Source organism: Suncus etruscus, chromosome 18 (assembly GCF_024139225.1).
Source record: "Suncus etruscus isolate mSunEtr1 chromosome 18, mSunEtr1.pri.cur, whole genome shotgun sequence".
Lineage (NCBI taxonomy): Eukaryota > Metazoa > Chordata > Mammalia > Eulipotyphla > Soricidae > Suncus > Suncus etruscus.
The window spans coordinates 24,295,936-24,314,539 of NC_064865.1; the positions used below are offsets into that span (position 1 = coordinate 24,295,936).

Sequence of the window (18,604 nt, forward strand, 5' to 3'; positions counted from 1 at the left end):
TGGCTCTGTCTGGCTCTGTGCTCAGAAATTACTCCTGGCAGGCTCGGGCACCATATGGGATACTGGGGATTGAGCGTGGGTTGACTGTGTGCAAGGCAAATGCCCTACCCGCTATGCTATCACTCCAGTTCTAATGGACACTGTTTTCAAGTACATATTTGCTTTGGAAATTCCTATACATAGCAGTAAGTCAAGAAGATCAGGAAGGGTCTTCTCAGTTTGGGCTGGAAGGGGAACAAAAGAAAATTACAATATTAAAATAATGTACACGCACATCATTTAGTATATACTTTTGGGATATAGATACATGTGCATACATATGGATCCAAGTGTGTGTATATGAACATCAACAAGATACTCTCACTTAAAAAATCCTGGCACTAAATGGGAGGTAGTATGTTCTGTATAAACACTAAATGTCTGTTGTCCAGGCAAAGGTGTCAAGTCTAAGGAATGTGTAGGTAGAGAAACTTTCCCTTTTAGCATAACATTTTGGAATTAAACCTTTGTTGTACTTCCTTATTTCCTTCCTTCCTTCCTTCCTTCCTTCCTTCCTTCCTTCCTTCCTTCCTTCCTTCCTTCCTTCCTTCCTGCCTGCCTTCCTTCCTGCCTTCCTGCCTTCCTTTCCTCTTTCTGTTTTTGTTTTGAAGCCACACCTACTTGTGCTTACTCCTGGCTCCTCATTCTACCTGTCAGGCAGGTTACATCTCTCTTTTGATCAAGAGACTATAACAAACACCCTAGAATTAGCATTTTAGATGATAAACTTTTAAATAAAAAATTGTAAGAGCCTTGTGCTTTCATAGATATTTCCAGAAAACGTTTTTAAACCTTCTCTCTTTCGCTCAAAACCCAAGCACAATTCATCCAGCAATAGATGAACTGAAAAAGTCATGGTAGAGGACTGAGCATCGCCAAAAGTGGCCCGCAGACAAAATATACAAGTAATTAAAAGAAAATTGGATTTGATTGCACAGGGCAGCAACACTTGGGGCATAACAAGAGAAACTGAATTAATGTCCAGAATCTTATTTTGTTACTTATTCTCATTTTATAAATTTATTTTTAAATGAATATGTTTATTGAAGCATCATGATTGCAAGCACGTTGTTAATTGGGTTTTAGTTATATATATAAAAGAACATCCCTTTCACCAGTTTTAGTTCACCTAGAAAGAAGGAAGCAGTTCCTGGGCTGACTGCTAGTGAGGCTGGCAGGCGGGGTTCTCCAAACTGCACGCTGTCAGCTGCCGGGCACTGCTGTTTCCCGCAGGCAGGAGCCACCTAGCAGATCTGAGCTTCTTGGGGTTCTGCAGGGGCCGTGGCCGGTGGTCCTGAGGGCCCCTGAGTCCCCGGGGGTGTCCTCCAGCCGGCCGCGGGTGTTCCGGCGCGCGGCCCCTCCAGCCCGGGCCACATCCTGGCGGCGGGGCCCGGCTCCGGGCGCTCATTGGCCGGCTCCGGAGGAAGATGCCAGCTCCTCGGGCCGTTTCCTCCTGATGCTCGCTGACTGACACCAGGGCCTGGGGGCGATGTTTTCGCAGGAGCTGGCGCAGAAAATCAGGGGCTACCAGGACGAGATCGCCTCCCTCAACTCCAAGTGCAAGATGCTGACGATGAAAGCCAAGCACGCCACCATGCTGCTGACGGTGACCGAGGTGGAGGGGCTGGCCCCGGGCGCAGAGGACCTGGCCGGGGAGCTCCTCCCCGCGCCATCCACCCACCCTTCGGTGGTCATGGTAAGCGGGGGGTCCCGGGCCCGGGGTGGCCCGGCCGGCCAGGCACCGCCTCCGCCTCGCGCGCTCTGGGCGCTGCGCCCTGGCTGCATGCGGGCTGCATAACTAAACTCCTGGGCTTATCTTTAGGGGACCCTTTTTGAAGGCTTGCAGATGGGCTCCTGGGCATGCCTGGAGGCTCTGGACAACCTCGGGCCAGGGCCAGTCGCGGGACAGGGAACAGTGACAGTGCAATGACGCTAAAGGGCGCGCACGGAATCATTGAATTACTTCACATGCCCAAGGTCTCTCAGGCTGGACCTAGTTTTTTGTTTTTGTTTTGATTTTGATTTGTTTTGCAGCGACCATGCTGAGAGCCTAGAGATGAAAAACAATGCCATTACAGTTTGCTCGCTCCCTTGCCTGCTCTAGCTGGGGGGTGGGGCTCCCAAGCCAAAGCCATTGCTAACTACACTTTGTAGATTCTGTCCTGGCCATGTTTACTATAATAGGAAAAATCACTGATAGGGAAATAAGATATTGCAAAGTCCAAAGTTGGGCTATCGAAGAAAATAAATACGTTAAGTTACTTTCGCAGTATCCCCCTTCTGCAATATTATTTTCCTTTGCATGTAAAAATGCATTCTACATTATTTTAGCAATTCTCAAGTTTCCTGGTACTGCATATTTTCCACATCTGCGTACAGCCTTGGCTAGTTTCTGAGACCCTTGAACTTTGGGAGGGTGTTGTTCTATTCACTTTGGGGTATTTTTTATAGGAAAGTATTTGGAACAAGAATGAACTGTGAAAGACATATCATAGCCAAACCATAAAAGTTGAACTTCAGAGACCCTCCGACCTTCATTTGCCTAAATTCTTGGTTTTTCTAGTTATTGATTAAAAGACGCCATGCAGACAAGTATTAATCACCTTTACACAATAATAAAGTGTGGTAGCAATCCACCCCTCCTCACGCTGTCTGTTAGCTTGACATGATGATGTTCCCCACTTAATTATTTTTTCCCTGGATGAGTGTCTCACATCTAAATATCAACCCAGAGTTTGTCTCGGTCATTCTGTTTATTATTTTTGTTTGTTTTTGGGCTACATTCGGCAGTACTCAAGGGGTACTCCTGGCTCTGTGCTTTGAAATTACTCCTGGCAGGCATTGGGGAACATATGGGATGCCCGGTTCAAACCCAGGTCCGCCGCGTGCAAGGCAAATGCCTTATCCACTGTGCTATCACTCCCACCCCATGTCTCCATCATTCTAACCTTTGTTGTGTCATTTCTGTTGTGGCCTGTACCCCCCACCCCCAGGCCTTTTGTTAACCAAGCTAACGAATTTCAATGTCCTTTGGGCATCATTTTATGTGGCAGATGACTGCAGGTCGCTGTCACACTCTGCTGTCACCTGTCAATGAGGAGTCTGGGGAGGAGGGAAGCAACAGTGAGATTTCTTCTCCACCTGCCTGTCGCTCCCCTTCACCTGTGGCTAATCCAGAAGCTTCTGTTAATCAGGTACCACCCACTGGCACTCCTCTAGCTAAGATCTCTGGGCCACTGCAGAACTCCATTCTCTTGTCACTAGACTCTAGGTGGGGAAACTTGAATTTAAGCAGCACACTGTGTTGTGTGATAACTGCACATGCTGTGTTTGTGCCCCATGACCACAGCCAGCTCAACATACTGCCTTTCTTGAGCCATTGGCAAGGACATGCGCCAAATTTAGGCCATGGGTGTCTAGTGGAGGAAGACCCATTTTTTGACTTGTGGCTTCTATAGCTGCCAGGGGTCTGTAATGGAGTCCTGCATCTGAGCAGAAAAGGAAATGTTGGTGTCTCAAAAAATATCATGATGCTCTTTCCTTGTGAATGTTTATCGAACATATTTTGGACACGTACCAACTTCGATTTGTCAAGTGGAAAATGGTTTACCATGTTATTACTTTTACTTTATTTACAAATTCTCCATCAGTTTAAGGGCTATCTAAATTTTATATATGATATATATTATCTATCATCTCTATAGGATAGATGTATATCTATATAGGGGTATAAGGGTGTATATCTAATAGGTGTATAAAGGTGTATTCTATATACGTGTATGTATATAGGTATATATATGTAGGTGTATATATAGATGTATAAAGACTTGGATTTTTATTTCCTGTATTATAGGAATTACACTGTCTTTTTTCAGATGTCTTAGTTACATGAAGTATAGAGCATATGAAATGAAACTATTGAAAACTTTTCACAAAAATATAGAATAGAAATCTAAGTTTTGCTTGCATGTGAACCAAAAAAATCAATGTATGTTCAGTAGTACTTAATTTTTTTAGCAAAAACAAAGTTTCAGCAAAAGTAATTTTTAATTTTAGCTAAAATAAAGTGCTAAAATAGGTGCTTTGTGTGCATAAGACCTGAGTTCAATCACCAACATGGCAAAAAAAATGGGGGGATTTCAAAGAAGTCAATATTTTAACAAGAAAAATGCAAGTGTTCTTTAAACTCTATTCTCAGTTAAGCATATTTTTATTTCAAAATAGAAACATTACAATTTAGGAATATTGTAATAACAAAAAACTGTCCACACTCAAGGGAGAGAAATAACATGTATAAAAGCTTTGTCATAATGTTTCCTTGGTGAAAAAATTTATTGCTTCAAGGAAGTTATTGCTGCATCCATTTGTCAGATATTTTTTCCAAGTAGCTGTCGGCTGCAGATGTGATGTTGGGTGCCAAAGAACAGGGCAGAAGGAAAGCCTGAGAGATAACACAGCAAGGAGAGCATTTGTCTTGCATGTGGTTGACCCAGGTTCAATCCCTGGCATCCCATAGGGTTCTCCAAGCCTGCCGGGAGTAATACAAAGGCAGAAGTAACCCCTTAATGCTGCTCAGTGTAGCAAAATAAAAAACAAAACAAACAAAGAAAAAACCAGAACAGAACAGATAAAACAAAACATGGCAGAAGGGATCGAAACCCTAGAGAGCCTTATCACACAAGGAAGATAGTTATGGAACAAATAATAACTAGCACCATGAGAAGAAATAATTTTATTAGATCTATTGCTATTTTTTAAAAATGATTTGTTTTAGATAAAAGAATCAAGATCTACCAAGTTCTTGATAGTTCAGTTTTTAGGCATGGACTAGACTAACACACCAATGTCAATTAGAAATTGTTTTTATTATTATATATTTTTAGAAAATTCTAGGCGACTTAAGAGCTTGCCTTTCACATTCTGCTTTTAAAGACGCATAAATTGTTTATCCTTTGGAGTTCATTTTTTCATTTTTTTTCCTCCTAAGTTCGGAAATGTCATTTGGATACAAGGAATATAGAAATAGTCAGCTGTTGAATATATTAGATTATTTTATCCTGCACCACATGCACCATGTTATAAAATGTTCAAATCAAACAGTAAACACAAAACGTACGAAGCACAAGATGTGGAACTGGAGTGATAGTAAAGTGGCGAGGGTGATTGCTTGGTAGGCAGCTGACCCAGGTTCAGTCCCCTGAATCCCAAATGGTATCCTGAGCACAACCAGAATTAATCCCTAAGCACTGCCAGCATGGTCCCAAAACAAAAAGAGTGTACACACACACACACAAACACAGATATGCATGCAAGCATGAACACACACATATACGCACACACCATACATGGTTTGAAGACTTACCTAGTGCCTACAATTTTGTGTTTTGTTTGTTTGGTTGGTTGATTAATTGGTTGGTTTTGAGGCTACATCTGCACAGAACTTTCTGCTGGTTCTGTGTTCAGAGATCACTCATAGAAGTGCTCAGGGGACCATATTTGGTGATAGGGATTGAACCTGTATTGGCTATCTGCGAAGCAAATACTCTCCTGCCCTAACATTCTCAGTCTTAGTAACAAACTTATTAAGAAGTTTGCTCCTTGGGACACAGCACCCCAAGGCCGATGCCTTGAGCAGATATTACTATTTAGTTGTCATTATCAGCCCTCCATTACCTAAATTCCTGAATATGTTATGCTTTGTTTGAATCCCATTTAAATGTCTTGCTCATGCCAGTCACCAGAAAACAGTCATTAAATCACACTGCTAAGTAAACCTATTATAATTGAGACTGCCAATTAGGGAAAAACGACCTTGATTTAGTTTGTGCCCAATAATCTCCTCACAGGAAGCTTTTACCAAGCTTGATGTGTCCACAAATCAATCCCAGTGGTAGGGCTTCATGCAGTTTGAAATTCATGTAAGACAGAGAGGATGGCCAGGCCTTGGGTGAGTTTATCAATGTTCTCTTGAATGGGGGTAGACTTGCTAGAATGCCTATAAGTTCCCATTAGCAGACCCAATCATAGTAGAGAATGCACTCAGCTGTTGAAAGAAAAAGCCAGGGAAAACTGCTCTATAGCACTGCAGCTGTTTAAAAAAAATGATTCGGAGCTGCCTGTTTCTGAAAGTAGATCTCCATTATATAACTAATGGGTTTCCCCCACAAGTCCTTGTGTTTCCTCTGTGACAGTAGCGATTAGCTGAAATGTGATCACAGTTTAGTTTACATGAGAGTAGGAATAAGGCAGCTGTGCGATTTGTGGCAGGCTTCTGGATTCTCTCAGAAGTTGGCTCAAGCTTTCTCAGGAGAGAGGATAAGGAGAAGTTTGACAAGAATGATGGGTGGAATAGGTGAAGAGTCCAGAGTTTAGTCCTTTATTTTCTCTTTTGCTATGGGAACCATCTAGCTCGAGTCACCAAACTGTGTGTGATAGATGAAACATAAATGGTAGTTTTCCATATGTTTCCTTACACATCTAGTGGATAATGACTCATAAAAAAGGCCCATCATCAATAGGAGGCCTGTTTCTCACTTAGGATGATTTCTTACTGTATCAACTACCTTTGCTTACTCATTGCTTATGGGCTTGCATTGATTAGAGGAATGCTATCCTTTAATAGATTACTACTCTGCTGAAAGAGATATATTTCAGATCTTTTTAACTTACAAGTGCTGACAAATAAATCTTGGATGGAGAGGTGGTTATTGTTGTTGTATAGCTTTAACATGTCGCCTTAACATGGTTACATTGTGGAGTTGTAGCCTACAGAGATTCTATCATTTTGTCACTTATCTTTCCATATTACCTACATGTGCAGTAGGTACATCATATAGATCAGTGTTTTTTAACCACTTTGCCACAGCACACTAGTATGCTGTGAGATATTGTTTTGCCACAGCACACTAGTATGCTGTGAGATATTGTTTGGTGTGCCGTGGGAAAAATTCTAATTTCATCTGTAGCGTGCGGCTTTGGCTCACAAATAGACCAATCATTAGATGAGTAAGTAAACAGAAATATGAACAATTATAAAATAATTTCTTTGTGTTTATTTGATTCCTATTCAAGAGAATTACTTTATATATAGTCAATAGAGGCACAGAGTTAAGTTTTTTTTAACATTTTCTAATGGTGGTGTGCCTCATGATATTTTTTCATGAAAAAAGCGTGCCTTTACACAAAAAGGTTGAAAAACACTGATCTAGATTTACGTGATTCACATGAGAGCAAAATTTCCTAATGGCGCATTGCTCAGCAGATATGTCCCTACTATTCCACAAGGCTTGAGTACATAAGAAAACACAATTTACAAAGATGCCACATACATGTACAGGTTATTAGGAGGAACTTAGAGACTCGCTTCTCTATTGCTAAGCATAGCACATCAGATACAATAGGAAGGACACAGAGTGAGATCCCAATGCCAGGGTAGAGTCAAGCTCAGGCATGTCTGTTACACGGCATATTTTTAGGGGGAAAGAAAGGAGGGAGGAAGGGAGGAAGAAAGGGAGGGAGGGAGGGAGGGAAGGAGAAGGCAGGGAGGGAGGGAGGGAGGGATGGTGGAAGGAAGGAAGGAAGGAAGGAAGGAAGGAAGGAAGGAAGGAAGGAAGGAAGGAAGGAAGGAAGGAAGGAAGGAAGGAAGGAAGGAAGGAAGGAAGGAAGGAAGGAAGACCACAGTATCTGTATAATTGGAGAAACAGATTTGGAGGTGAGGTAAAGGAAAAGCAAAGCTGAGAGGGGTGAGGAAAATGTGTTAGGAAAGATTCTGGAGTCCACACAGAAGACCTTGAACTTCATCCCAAAGCCAATAAAACTCAAACAAAAGGGTGCTAGAATGTCCAGAACTGAGTTTTAGGTAAAATCTTATGGAAAGCAGAAGGGAAATGGACAAAGTCAGCATCAGAAATGCTCAACCCTTAAGCACTGAATTGCCTACTTGGTTCAGGCTGGTTATGGAAGTGCAGGAAACAGCCTGGGAATTGCTTTATCTCTGCCAAAATGAGGCGGTGTGTCCTCTATGAGTTTTATTTAAGTAATTATTTAAGTAATCCTAACAGAGAGATACAGAGTCCTACAAACCCTTTGATTTTCAAGAGAATTCAAGAAGCTGGTTCCTTAGAAATGTGTCTGAAGAGCAAACTGAAACCATTTACAACTGTCTAAGCCTGGAGAAGATTCTGAGAGGCAGAGGCAGTGCCACTTGCCTGGTTGCATCCCAGGAATTAGGAAGTGGTTGCTGTAATGAGCACTGGGGTCACTGCTGTGACAGGGGCATGCGCAATAGACTGTCATCTTCTGTAAGTGGATGGGATGACAGAGGAAAAAATAGAGAATTCATCCCAAGTTTCTAGTGTGAGTAGGTAAAAGTTCCATTTAAGAACAATGGCATATTTGACACCTTTTTTCCCTAAAGTCGCTTCTTAGACTGTATTTTGTTGTTGTTGTTGTTTTAATGTTATATTTGAGAAATATCTGGGTAGATTTGTACAAATGGCTGTTTAAGTCTGAGCTTATAATACTAATATTGTAAAGTGAATGGGAAAAAATCAAATTATAAGGAGGAAGATAGAAAGCAGGGAGTTCAGAGATTAAAGACACATTTTTTTTCCCCAAACACTGAATGGTTGGTGGTATTGTGTGCTCTGAGCCTATAAGCCAGAAAAGAGCTAAAAGATTATTTTATATCCACCATAAAACATTTTTACTTGCTTGATAATAAAATGAAGGGAGGAAAGGAAGAAATGATGATAGCAACCAAGTGTATTCACGTGATTACTTGTGGACCTTTCTAACATTCACGTGATTATTTGTGGACCTTTCTAATATATGCTATCCCCACAAAAAACAACAACATTATTTTTCTGTGGAAAAAATGTAACTCTAGTGATGAGAGAAGATACTAGCCAGCATGATCCCTGAAAAAAATCATAAGTGAATTTGGATTCTGGGAAGAAGTCAGGAAGTCATTTCTAAGCAAGCTAGCAAACATCCAGACTTCAGGCAGAATTTTGGAAATTTAAGAAGTAGCAGAAGCATCTCTTTGATGGCTTCAGTTGTGTGTTTATGTATTTCTATACAGGTGAACTTTGGAAAAGTTGCCTTGATTCATAAATGAGATTTTCTAAGCTGATGAAGTTGAGTGTAAAATTGGAGAGGAAACAAAAGTGTTGACAAGAGAAAGTTAGTAACTTTAGGCTAGTGAGAAGTACACAAGCAGAAAACCAATTCAGTGATGGAAGATGGGCAGTGGAGGACTGAGGAGGGGTGGAAGTGAGTAAGAATAGAATGGTGCAACCCTTCTAGAGCTAGAGAAGTGCCAAATAATCTACTTAAGGTGAATGCAGGGTTATGCATGAGGAGGAGCCCTGCTTCTTTATAAAAGTGGTGATATGTTTGGAAGTTTCATCAACAAGATTAAAGTCTCAAGAGCCTCTCAGTAGGACATTACTTAACCTTCAAAACTACCAAATATGGTATAGTGTATACATATGATTTTCTCCAACTCAGAAGCTTAGGAGAATTTTAAATGGGATCTTGGGGTTACAATGTCCAAATTCCTACAGTGACCTCATTCTGCTCTCATAGACCCCAAGAACCTTTGTTTTCTCAGGTGCTAGAGATCTTTAATACTTACTATCTAGACATTGCTATGTGTAAGGTTTAGTGTGATATTTTTGTTTTGTTTTGTTTGTTTTGGGCCACAACTCTGAAGTGCTCAGAATTTATTCCTAGCTCTTTGCTCAGAAATCACTCCTGGCAGGCTCAGGAGTCTATGTGAGATGCCAAGGATTGAACTGGGTCAGATGTGTGCAAGGCGAATATCCTACGTACTGTGCTATCACTCTGGCCCAGCATGATTATTTTTTAGTGGTACTTGACTAAAAATAGTGAACTTTATGATTTCAGTTCTCAGAATAAAAACTTTACTCTTTGAATCAATTTATATTAGCTGGCAAATAAACAGGCATCAAAACCAAAGAAAACAGATAAATGCTATGTCCCAGTATAGTAAATTTTGCAATTGGTACTAATCAAATATGTTACCTGTAATTCCCAAATTAAAACATTTCAAATGTGTGCCTTTTTTTATTCACTTTATCTCATGTGTACTAACAGAAATTCCATAAAGGAAACCTCTTTGTTACTTATTTTTTAGAATAATTTTCATATTTTGTTATATTTTTCTTTATTTTAAATTATTTCACATTTATTTCTGTGAATGAAAACAAAACATAAATCGCAAAGATCTGTGTTTGAAAATTGCTTTTTATAGATTCAAATTTATTTAATTCAGTAATTTTTGGGGAGGGCAAGCCAAGTGATGCTCAAGGGTTTCTCTTAGCTCTGTGCTCCGATGTCTTTCCTAGTAGTGCTCAGGGCCTCAGTGTTGGGGATTGAACCAGGTCAGCCACTTGCAAGGCAAGGACCTTACTGCTTTATTATCTCTTAGGCCTCTCAAGTACTTTCACAAATTATTCAGAATTTTAGCCCGTACATTAACCAGTTACTCAGGAACAAGATCGCATTTTCTAAGTTACTTTTTAATGTATGGGTTACAATTGGCTACCTTTTAATGGTCCAACTTTAAGTATTCTTAGATGTGTTGCTGTTTAAAACCTCTTATTTTCATTTTGCCAAATTGAAACTACTAAGATGATTTTTGCAATAATGTTGAATTTGACTGTGTGTATGTGTGTAAACCCAAATATAAAATCATCATAACTGTTTTAAGAGGCACTTTAAATCCTCCCAGTCTCAAACATTGACTGACAACTTAGTCTTCCCTGAAAGAAGTAAGCCCTCCATCATTGCTCAATGAGACAGATGGCACCTAGCAACCCCAAAGCATGTACCCCTGTGAGTGTCTTCCCTTCAACACAGCAGGGCATCTTATAACCAAACTTTGTGTACTGAGAGATTGCACACAGGTGCTGCCAACATTCTCCCTGTCACTTCTCCATCCCAGGACTTCTACGAGCCAGGACTGGAACCGGCTGCCACCACTAAGCTGGATGACTTGCAGCGATCCTGGGAAACCTTAAAGAACGTGGTGAGTGTTTCCAACCTGGCCTTGGTGCAGCTCTACCGACACTGATTACCTTAGCAATGGATTAAGCAACACATGCCTCGAGTTGGCACATCCAGGACGCAGTTGAGGACTGTGTTGGGCCACAGAGGTAAAGCAATGAGGAAATGTATGTCGTCAGGTAGGAGATAAGGAGATCGGATAGGAAGCATTGGGTAAGATCTCTTCCTTCTTCAGATCAGCGAGAAGCAGCGGACACTCTATGAGGCACTGGAGCGCCAGCAGAAGTACCAGGACTCCCTCCAGTTCATCTCTTCCAAAATGGAAACAATGGAAATGAAGCTCAGTGAGAGCCTGGAGCGCAGCAGAAGTCCCGAGAGCCAGATGGCCGACCATCAGGTAAAAATAGCAACGGCTGCAGCTTCCAGAGGGATGAGATAGGTGGGTGATCTGGTGACTGGAGCTGAGACTGTGTGACCCCCGCAACACCCTCTACATTTCCAAGTGGTGATTATTTCTAGTAGTTCTGCTGGAGTCCAGGAGGGAGAAACAAAGAAATTCAGATGTTGAATCCATGTAGCAGATACAGTATCCACTGCTGTTGCCTGGATTTTTTATTACATGAAGTGTATATTTTTTAAAGTTGCCCAATATTACTTTTGTGTTGTAGGAATATGATGCATGGCAAAGAAGATAAAACCTGGGTCGACCCCAGGCAAATGCCCTAATCATTGTACTCTCTTTCTGGCCCTGGTTTAAGAAATTTAGCTGGTGTAGGAACAGACATTTCACCTTATCATTTAACAGAAGGTCTCAGTTTATTTCTTTTTGTGGGGATGCGGGCTCACCTGGTAGTGCTCAGGGGTTACTCCTGTCTCTATACACAGAAATGACTCCTGGCGGTGCTCGAAGATTCATATGAGATCTCAGGGATTAAACCTAACTTGACCCTGTGCAAGGCAAATGCCCTACCCTGCTGTGCTATCATTCCAAACATCTAACAGGGGTCCTCAAACTTTTTAAACAGGGGGCCAGTTCACTGTCGCTCAGACCATTGGAGGGTCTGACTATAGTAAAAACAAAACTTATGAATGAATTCTTATGCACACTGCATATATCTTATTTTGCAATGAAGAAACAAAACAGATACAAATACAATATGTGGCCTGCGGGCCATAGTTTGAGGACCACTGCTCTACTATCTCAGATTTCAGTGGGCAAGAAGCAGCATTTCAAAGTTAGAATTTTGGGTTTTTCCCCTGGGTTGTGTTTTTAAAAATTGTGTAAGCCAAGCTTGAGATTTTCACACAGAAATGAAGTTTGAAATTCATTTATTTGAAGTGTGTGCTCAGAAAGTGCTCCTAGAAAGACCTGATTAATAATGCCTCAGCAGTACTGTCAAACATGTATAATTATCCAGTGAAAAGGTGTATTATGCTAGTAAGGGGAGAGCTTTCACCTGAATATTCAGTCACTGCTGTTCAGAAATGCTGTTTGTCCTGAACTAAAAATTCATGGCATGTGACAGATAAGGAAAGTATTTTTAGATTTTAATTTAAGTGCTATAAAAGCTTGCTGTTATATGCATGTCTTTCAAGTACTAGGAAGTTTGTTAGCTTTAAGAATGAAACTCTGGGAGGTTGGAGAGATAGTACCATAGACACAGTGCTTGCATTGCACACTGCTGACCTGGTTCAATCCCAGAACTCCATATGGTTCCCTAAGTATTGCCAGGAGTAGTTTAAGTGTAGAACCAGGTGTGAGCATTGCTGGGTGTGGCCCACGCACAAATGAAAGAATAAAACTGTGTCTGGGTCAGAGAAATAGTACAGCAGGGAAGGTACTTACCTTGCATGGTTCAAGTTTGAACTGGTTCAAGTTTGAGCCCAGGAGCCCATATTGATTCCTCCAGTTCAACCAGGATTGATTCCTGAGTGCAGAGCCAGGAGTGAGCCTTGAGTGCTACTGGATGCGACCCCAAACAAACAAAAAGAAACTGTTTTTCTTCCTATACATACTTTAATTTTAGAACCCAAAATAACCTTGGACTGGATTGCTTATCCCTAGGATAAAGCCTTCTGTTTACAGTGTAGAGCATTTTAGCATAACACAGTATTAAGATCATTTCATCAAGAGACCACATATTGAGAAAGAGTGGTTTTAGGGTTTGGATACTGGCAACTTCTTCAGATAGAGATCAAAGTTCTTAGCATCTTTTTTTTTTGCCTGTTTTCTGGTGAAACTATTTTTTCTAGGTCGTTTTGCTACCCTAACATGATTCAGGGAAGGGAACTATCTAATACTGAAACCTTTGTTAATCTGGACCAAAACAATCCTAGTGACAGTCCAAAACTTAACTGCCTATCACAATACTGTTTCTGTCTTAACTCCTTTGGCTTCTTTCCTGGATATTCAAGTTTTCTCATTGATAGTGGCCACTTAGTTATCATCTACAGGGATTGAGTCTCAGAGGGTGCTCTCTGGCCCTCATTTTTCTTGCTACCTATCCTTACCTTTGCTCCATGGTGACTAGAAGAACAGAATTTACTTTTCTTTGCTTGCACACCTCTCCCTTTCCACACACAAGAGGAGATTGGCCTGAATTATCCCAAGGCCAGGTAGGAGTGGCCATAGGGCCACTTTTTGCTTTTGGAGAAGGTGCTCTGGTGAAATCCTCCCTCTGTGCTGTTCTTTTCTTCCTGCCTTCCACACCCACTTTTCTCAGGTAGCTATGGACTGGTCACGGCTCCCAGTCACCTTCCTTGTTTCTCACAAATATGAGGGGCTGAAATACAGGACTCTGGTGTTTTCCCTTGACTCCCCATTCCAGAGTTCCTGGCTAAAAAGTTCCTGCCTTTTCAGTTATCTAACACCATCTTTGGGTCAGAAGTATGAAAACACAGAGAAAAATACCATATTGCAAAATGAGTTCTTGTTCCAGGGACTTAAGGAAGAAACATATACAGAGAATTAGCATGAACCTGCACTTTTTATGTTTCTTCCTTAAGAAGAAAATTCATTTCAAATACTTCATTTCTTTTTTTTTTCTTTTTTTTTTTTGGTTTTTTGGCCACACCCGTTTGATGCTCAGGGGTTACTCCTGGCTAAGCACTCAGAAATTACCCCTGGCTTGGGGGGACCATATGGGATGCCGGGGGATCGAACTGCAGTCCTTCCTTGGCTAGTGCTTGCAAGGCAGACACCTTACCTCTAGCGCCACCTCACCAGCCCCAACAACTTTATTTCTAATACAGAGAATTAACATGAATCTGCACTTTTTTTAGTGATGAAGTTGTTTGTCACCAAGGTCACCTATGTGATTTTATTTTGTACCCTTCTAAGTGGGGAGTAGCAATTCTGACTGTGACATCAGTGAGGAGACAGAACTGAATCAAGGGGAAATGCTGATCAGTGAAGTTTAGTAGTTTTGTATTACTGCTAAGTGGGAAAATACTAAGACTAAGAGGGAAATATGATGCACATAAAGTTTTAACTTTACATGTTACTACACCTTCTGTTGACCAAAGCTAATATCTACAAATTCTACAGATCCTTACACATGAAAAGCAAATAATATTACAATATCCAAATCACTCTTTAGTCTCTGGAATGTACTTAAAATTTTCCAAGCACATATGATTTCTAAATTTTGAACAAATGTGGATGAGCCCAGTATGCTTTTTATGTTTCCTACAAAGGAATAGAAGCATTTCCCTTGGAAGTATTAATGGTTCCTTTTTTAGGAAGGAGGCTCCCACGTCCGGAGCACTCAGAGCTTATTCCTGGCTCTGTGCTCAGGGATCACTCTTTGCAATGCTTATAAGAACATATATGTTGGTGAAAATTGAACCCTGGTTGTCTGTTTACAAGCATCTTACCCACTGTTGTACTATCTCTCTGGCCTGAATATTTCTTTCAAGAGCAATACTAATTTTTATATATTTTTCTGAACACATATTTAAATCTGCTGAATTTGGGTGGGGTGCAGTACCTTTCCTGTTTTCCTCTCTAAATTGTAGAACAGGTTTTATTTTAAGACATGACTACAATTCATAAGCTTACTCAGCCTGTTGTTCTGAATGTCTAGCTCTGTGATTGGACCCTTCATGGCCATGGGCAGGTAATGTTTGTGAGCGCATTTTTGTCTTTGCTACACAAAACGTAGGTAGAGCTCTATAGGGGAGAGATACTGTTTCCATTTTTAATGTCATAACCATTCATTAGTTTTGTTTGTTTGTTTCTTTGTTTCGGGCTCTATTGTCAGTGCTCAGGAGGGATCGACTCCCAACATTGGGTATTGAGGACCAATTTCAGACCAATTTCTCTGCATGTGGATACAAAGAAGTTGAACCTTTGTACTCTCTCATTGACCCCAACAAGACTGAGACTTAAATGCATCTGCTTTTGTAGATAATCTAAGAGAGTTATGAAAGTTAGAATTGAACCAATTATGAACCCGACACTACCCGCAGGAAGAACCACTTTCTTTTATTTATTTTGAGAGTCACACCTGGCCATACTCAGGGGTTACTCCTGGCTTTGTCCTCATATGTCAGGCAGTGCTTAGGGAACCATATGGGGTGCCAGAGATTGAATTAGGTAGGGTTAGCCATGTGCAAAGCAAGGACCCTTCCTGCTGTATTCTAGCCCTAGAACAAATTTAGAGAAGAACACAAAGCTGGGATAACCCCTGACATTGCTGATTGTGGCCCCAAACAGTCCCCAAATGGACAAATGTTGTGTAGCAAACAGTCTCCAAAGAGACCATTGACACAGAATGACAGAGAGCAAGTAGAACATCAATGTGGTTCCATTTTCCCAGCCCCCAAAAGCACAAATAAAGCACAATGGATGGCCTTCAGGCTGCTAAGTAGAAGGAGGTGCTGGACATCTTGTCATCTTGGGCCTGTGCCACATCTTGTCATCTTGGGCCTGTGCCACATCTTGATCCAGGAGGCAGTAGCTAAGGATGTGGGGGTGGTAAAACTCCAGAGAGTTGTCCATCCCAGCACATGCTTTCAGGCATGCAGGATAATTTCAGTGTGATGATTCATTTTAAAAATTAGCCTGGTGGGGCCAGAGAGATAGCATGGAGGTAAGGCATTTGCCTTTCATGCAGGAGGTCATCGGTTTGAATCCCGGCGCCCCATATGGTCCCCCGTGCCTGCCAGGAGCAATTCCTGAGCCTGGAGCCAGAAATAACCCCTGAGCACTGCCGGGTGTGACCCAAAAACCACACACACACACACAAAAATTAGCCTGGCAAGCTCACATTTACTATAAAAGAATACATAGTTCATTTTGTTTTGTTTTGTTTTGGGGCCATACCCGGTGGTGTTCAGGGTTTACCACTGACTCTGACTCAGGAATCACTCCTGGCAGGCTAAGGGGACAAAGATTAAACCCAACTCAACTGCATGCAAGGCAAGCTCCCTAAACACTGTACTATCACTCTAGCCCCAAAATTGAAAGTTTTTTAGGGGCCCTTTTAAGCAACTTTCAGGAGACCCCAATACTGCTCCTGGAAGTACCAGGCCAAGTGGGCTGCACGCATCAGTACTCTGGGTTAGATGTCATGGTGCTCGTCAATCCTTTGATATTGGCACTTTCAATGGGCATGGTAGGGGTCTACCAGGGCCACATCATGTGACACCCCTGTACTCAACAGTGCTGGGAGTGGGAGGATACATGCATTGTCTGTGACTGAACCTGTGCACCCCAACCCCTGTTCTGGCTCCGCAGCCATTGTTTGGACTTTTAATATTTCCCTGGAGCCCACTCTCTAGTACTTCTATGCTTCCAGTGGTTCTGAACTGTTTGGACAATAGAAAACCTTAGTTTCTTTAAATGACATTGTGATTGTCCTTCCCACAGTAGATATGTTTGTCTGATGAACCATTAAAATTCTGAAGAATAGGGGGCCGGGAAAAAAAAAAAGAAAAAAAAAAATTCTGAAGAATAATCTCTTCAGACAGGCCACCACTGAAAGAGGAAGTCAGAAAGTAGGGAACATGAGACCCAAAAGCAACATGAGTGGCCACTGAGATAGTACAGGAGGTAGGAAATTTGTTTTGTATGTAGCTGATCCAGCATCCCATATAGTCATTTGAACACCTTCAAGAGTGATTTCAGAGCACCAAGCCAGCAATAATCTCTGAGCATTGCCCAGATATGGCCCGCAAACCAAAACTAAAACAAAGCAAAAAAAGTCAAGTGGATGAAATCCTGTTGGATACTCAGTGGTGCGTGAAGAAAGAAGAATCAAGATTTTGTTTTAGAGCTGGTGGTCAGGCAGGGCCATCGTAAAGTTGCCCTGAAAGGTGATGACTGTGGAAGGGAATGTGGCAGCTTAAGAAACTAGCTTGTGGTCCTGAGGCCAGAACAATTGTGTGTGTGCAGGAAGTGGGGGATAGTTCTTGGATTAATGAAGGAGGAGAACTGGAGGGAAATAGTTCTCAGGGAGTCCATCTATCTGATGGGAGTTTTGGCCAGTGTCCCACAGCTTGGTCCAGCAGAAGAGAAATCCATGAGTGTGATTGCACAGTCTTCCCCACAGGCGCTGATGGATGAAATCCTCATGCTCCAGGAAGAGATCAGTGAGCTGCAGTCCTCTCTGGCCGAGGAGCTGGTGACTGAGTGCCCAGAGTCAGACCCCGCCGAGCAGCTGGCCCTGCAATCCACGCTGACCGTCTTGGCAGAACGCATGTCCACCATCAAGATGAAGGCATCGGGGAAGCAACAGCTCTTGGAGGTAACTGCTGACCTTGGAGCGGCTCCAAGTTCTTCCTGTTGCACTGGAAGTTTCTGGATTACTTACAGCAGATTCATTTTCACTGTTGGTCTGGCCCTGGCTGGGGATGTCAGGGCTGAACCAGTGAGTGGCTGTAAATATAGCCTTTCTCTCTGTTCTGACACACTTGAGGCCTCAAAATTAGGGAATCTGGATGCAGATCTTTGGTTAATGTGAAACTTGTGAACACCTTGTACAATGACTTGCCTGGGATTAAATAAGAGCATTTTATGTTGGGTCCTACTAATACTAAAAGGATTAAATGCTTCATTTTGCTAGTCCCAGATGGAAATTAGTGAAATGACTCTTTCAAATCTGGTTCTTTTATTACTTAATATGAACTAATATAGAGGTGATTTTGGTAACAATGGTATGGTCAAAATCAACCATATCCCTTTTACTTTGTTCATCTATAATTCATGGCTCTACAGATTTGAGGCTCATAATACAATTCCTTTAATTTTGCTGGACTGGATATCCCAAAGGGTCTTTTTTTTTTTTTTTGAAGGGGGAGGGCATATCTGGTTTTGCATTCGGGTCACTCCTGACTGGGCTTGGAATGCCAAGAATTGAACTTGGGTTGGCAATGTCCAAGGCAAGCACCCTACCTGCTGTATCAGTGCTTTGGCCCCATCTCAGACAGATCTTCTGCATCACTTTATATTTTTAGGGTCTATCTACTTCTCTGGTACACAAATAAGTTCTCCATGCATTCTTATTTATTGACTTAGTTTATTTTATTTAGC

The 18,604-nt window shown here is 41.7% G+C and overlaps 1 protein-coding gene across 1 annotated transcript in view; it reads left to right on the top strand.

Moving 5' to 3' along the window:
• The window catches only part of SYNE1 (spectrin repeat containing nuclear envelope protein 1), a 578,994-nt gene that overhangs the window by 364,196 nt on the left and 196,194 nt on the right, over positions 1-18,604 (top strand). Inside the window, exons 92-96 of the mRNA XM_049765309.1 lie at positions 1,541-1,735; positions 3,093-3,233; positions 11,009-11,092; positions 11,306-11,467; positions 17,625-17,819. Coding sequence (XP_049621266.1) covers positions 1,541-1,735; positions 3,093-3,233; positions 11,009-11,092; positions 11,306-11,467; positions 17,625-17,819 — 777 coding nt within the window. The remainder of the gene's footprint in view (positions 1-1,540; positions 1,736-3,092; positions 3,234-11,008; positions 11,093-11,305; positions 11,468-17,624; positions 17,820-18,604) is intronic.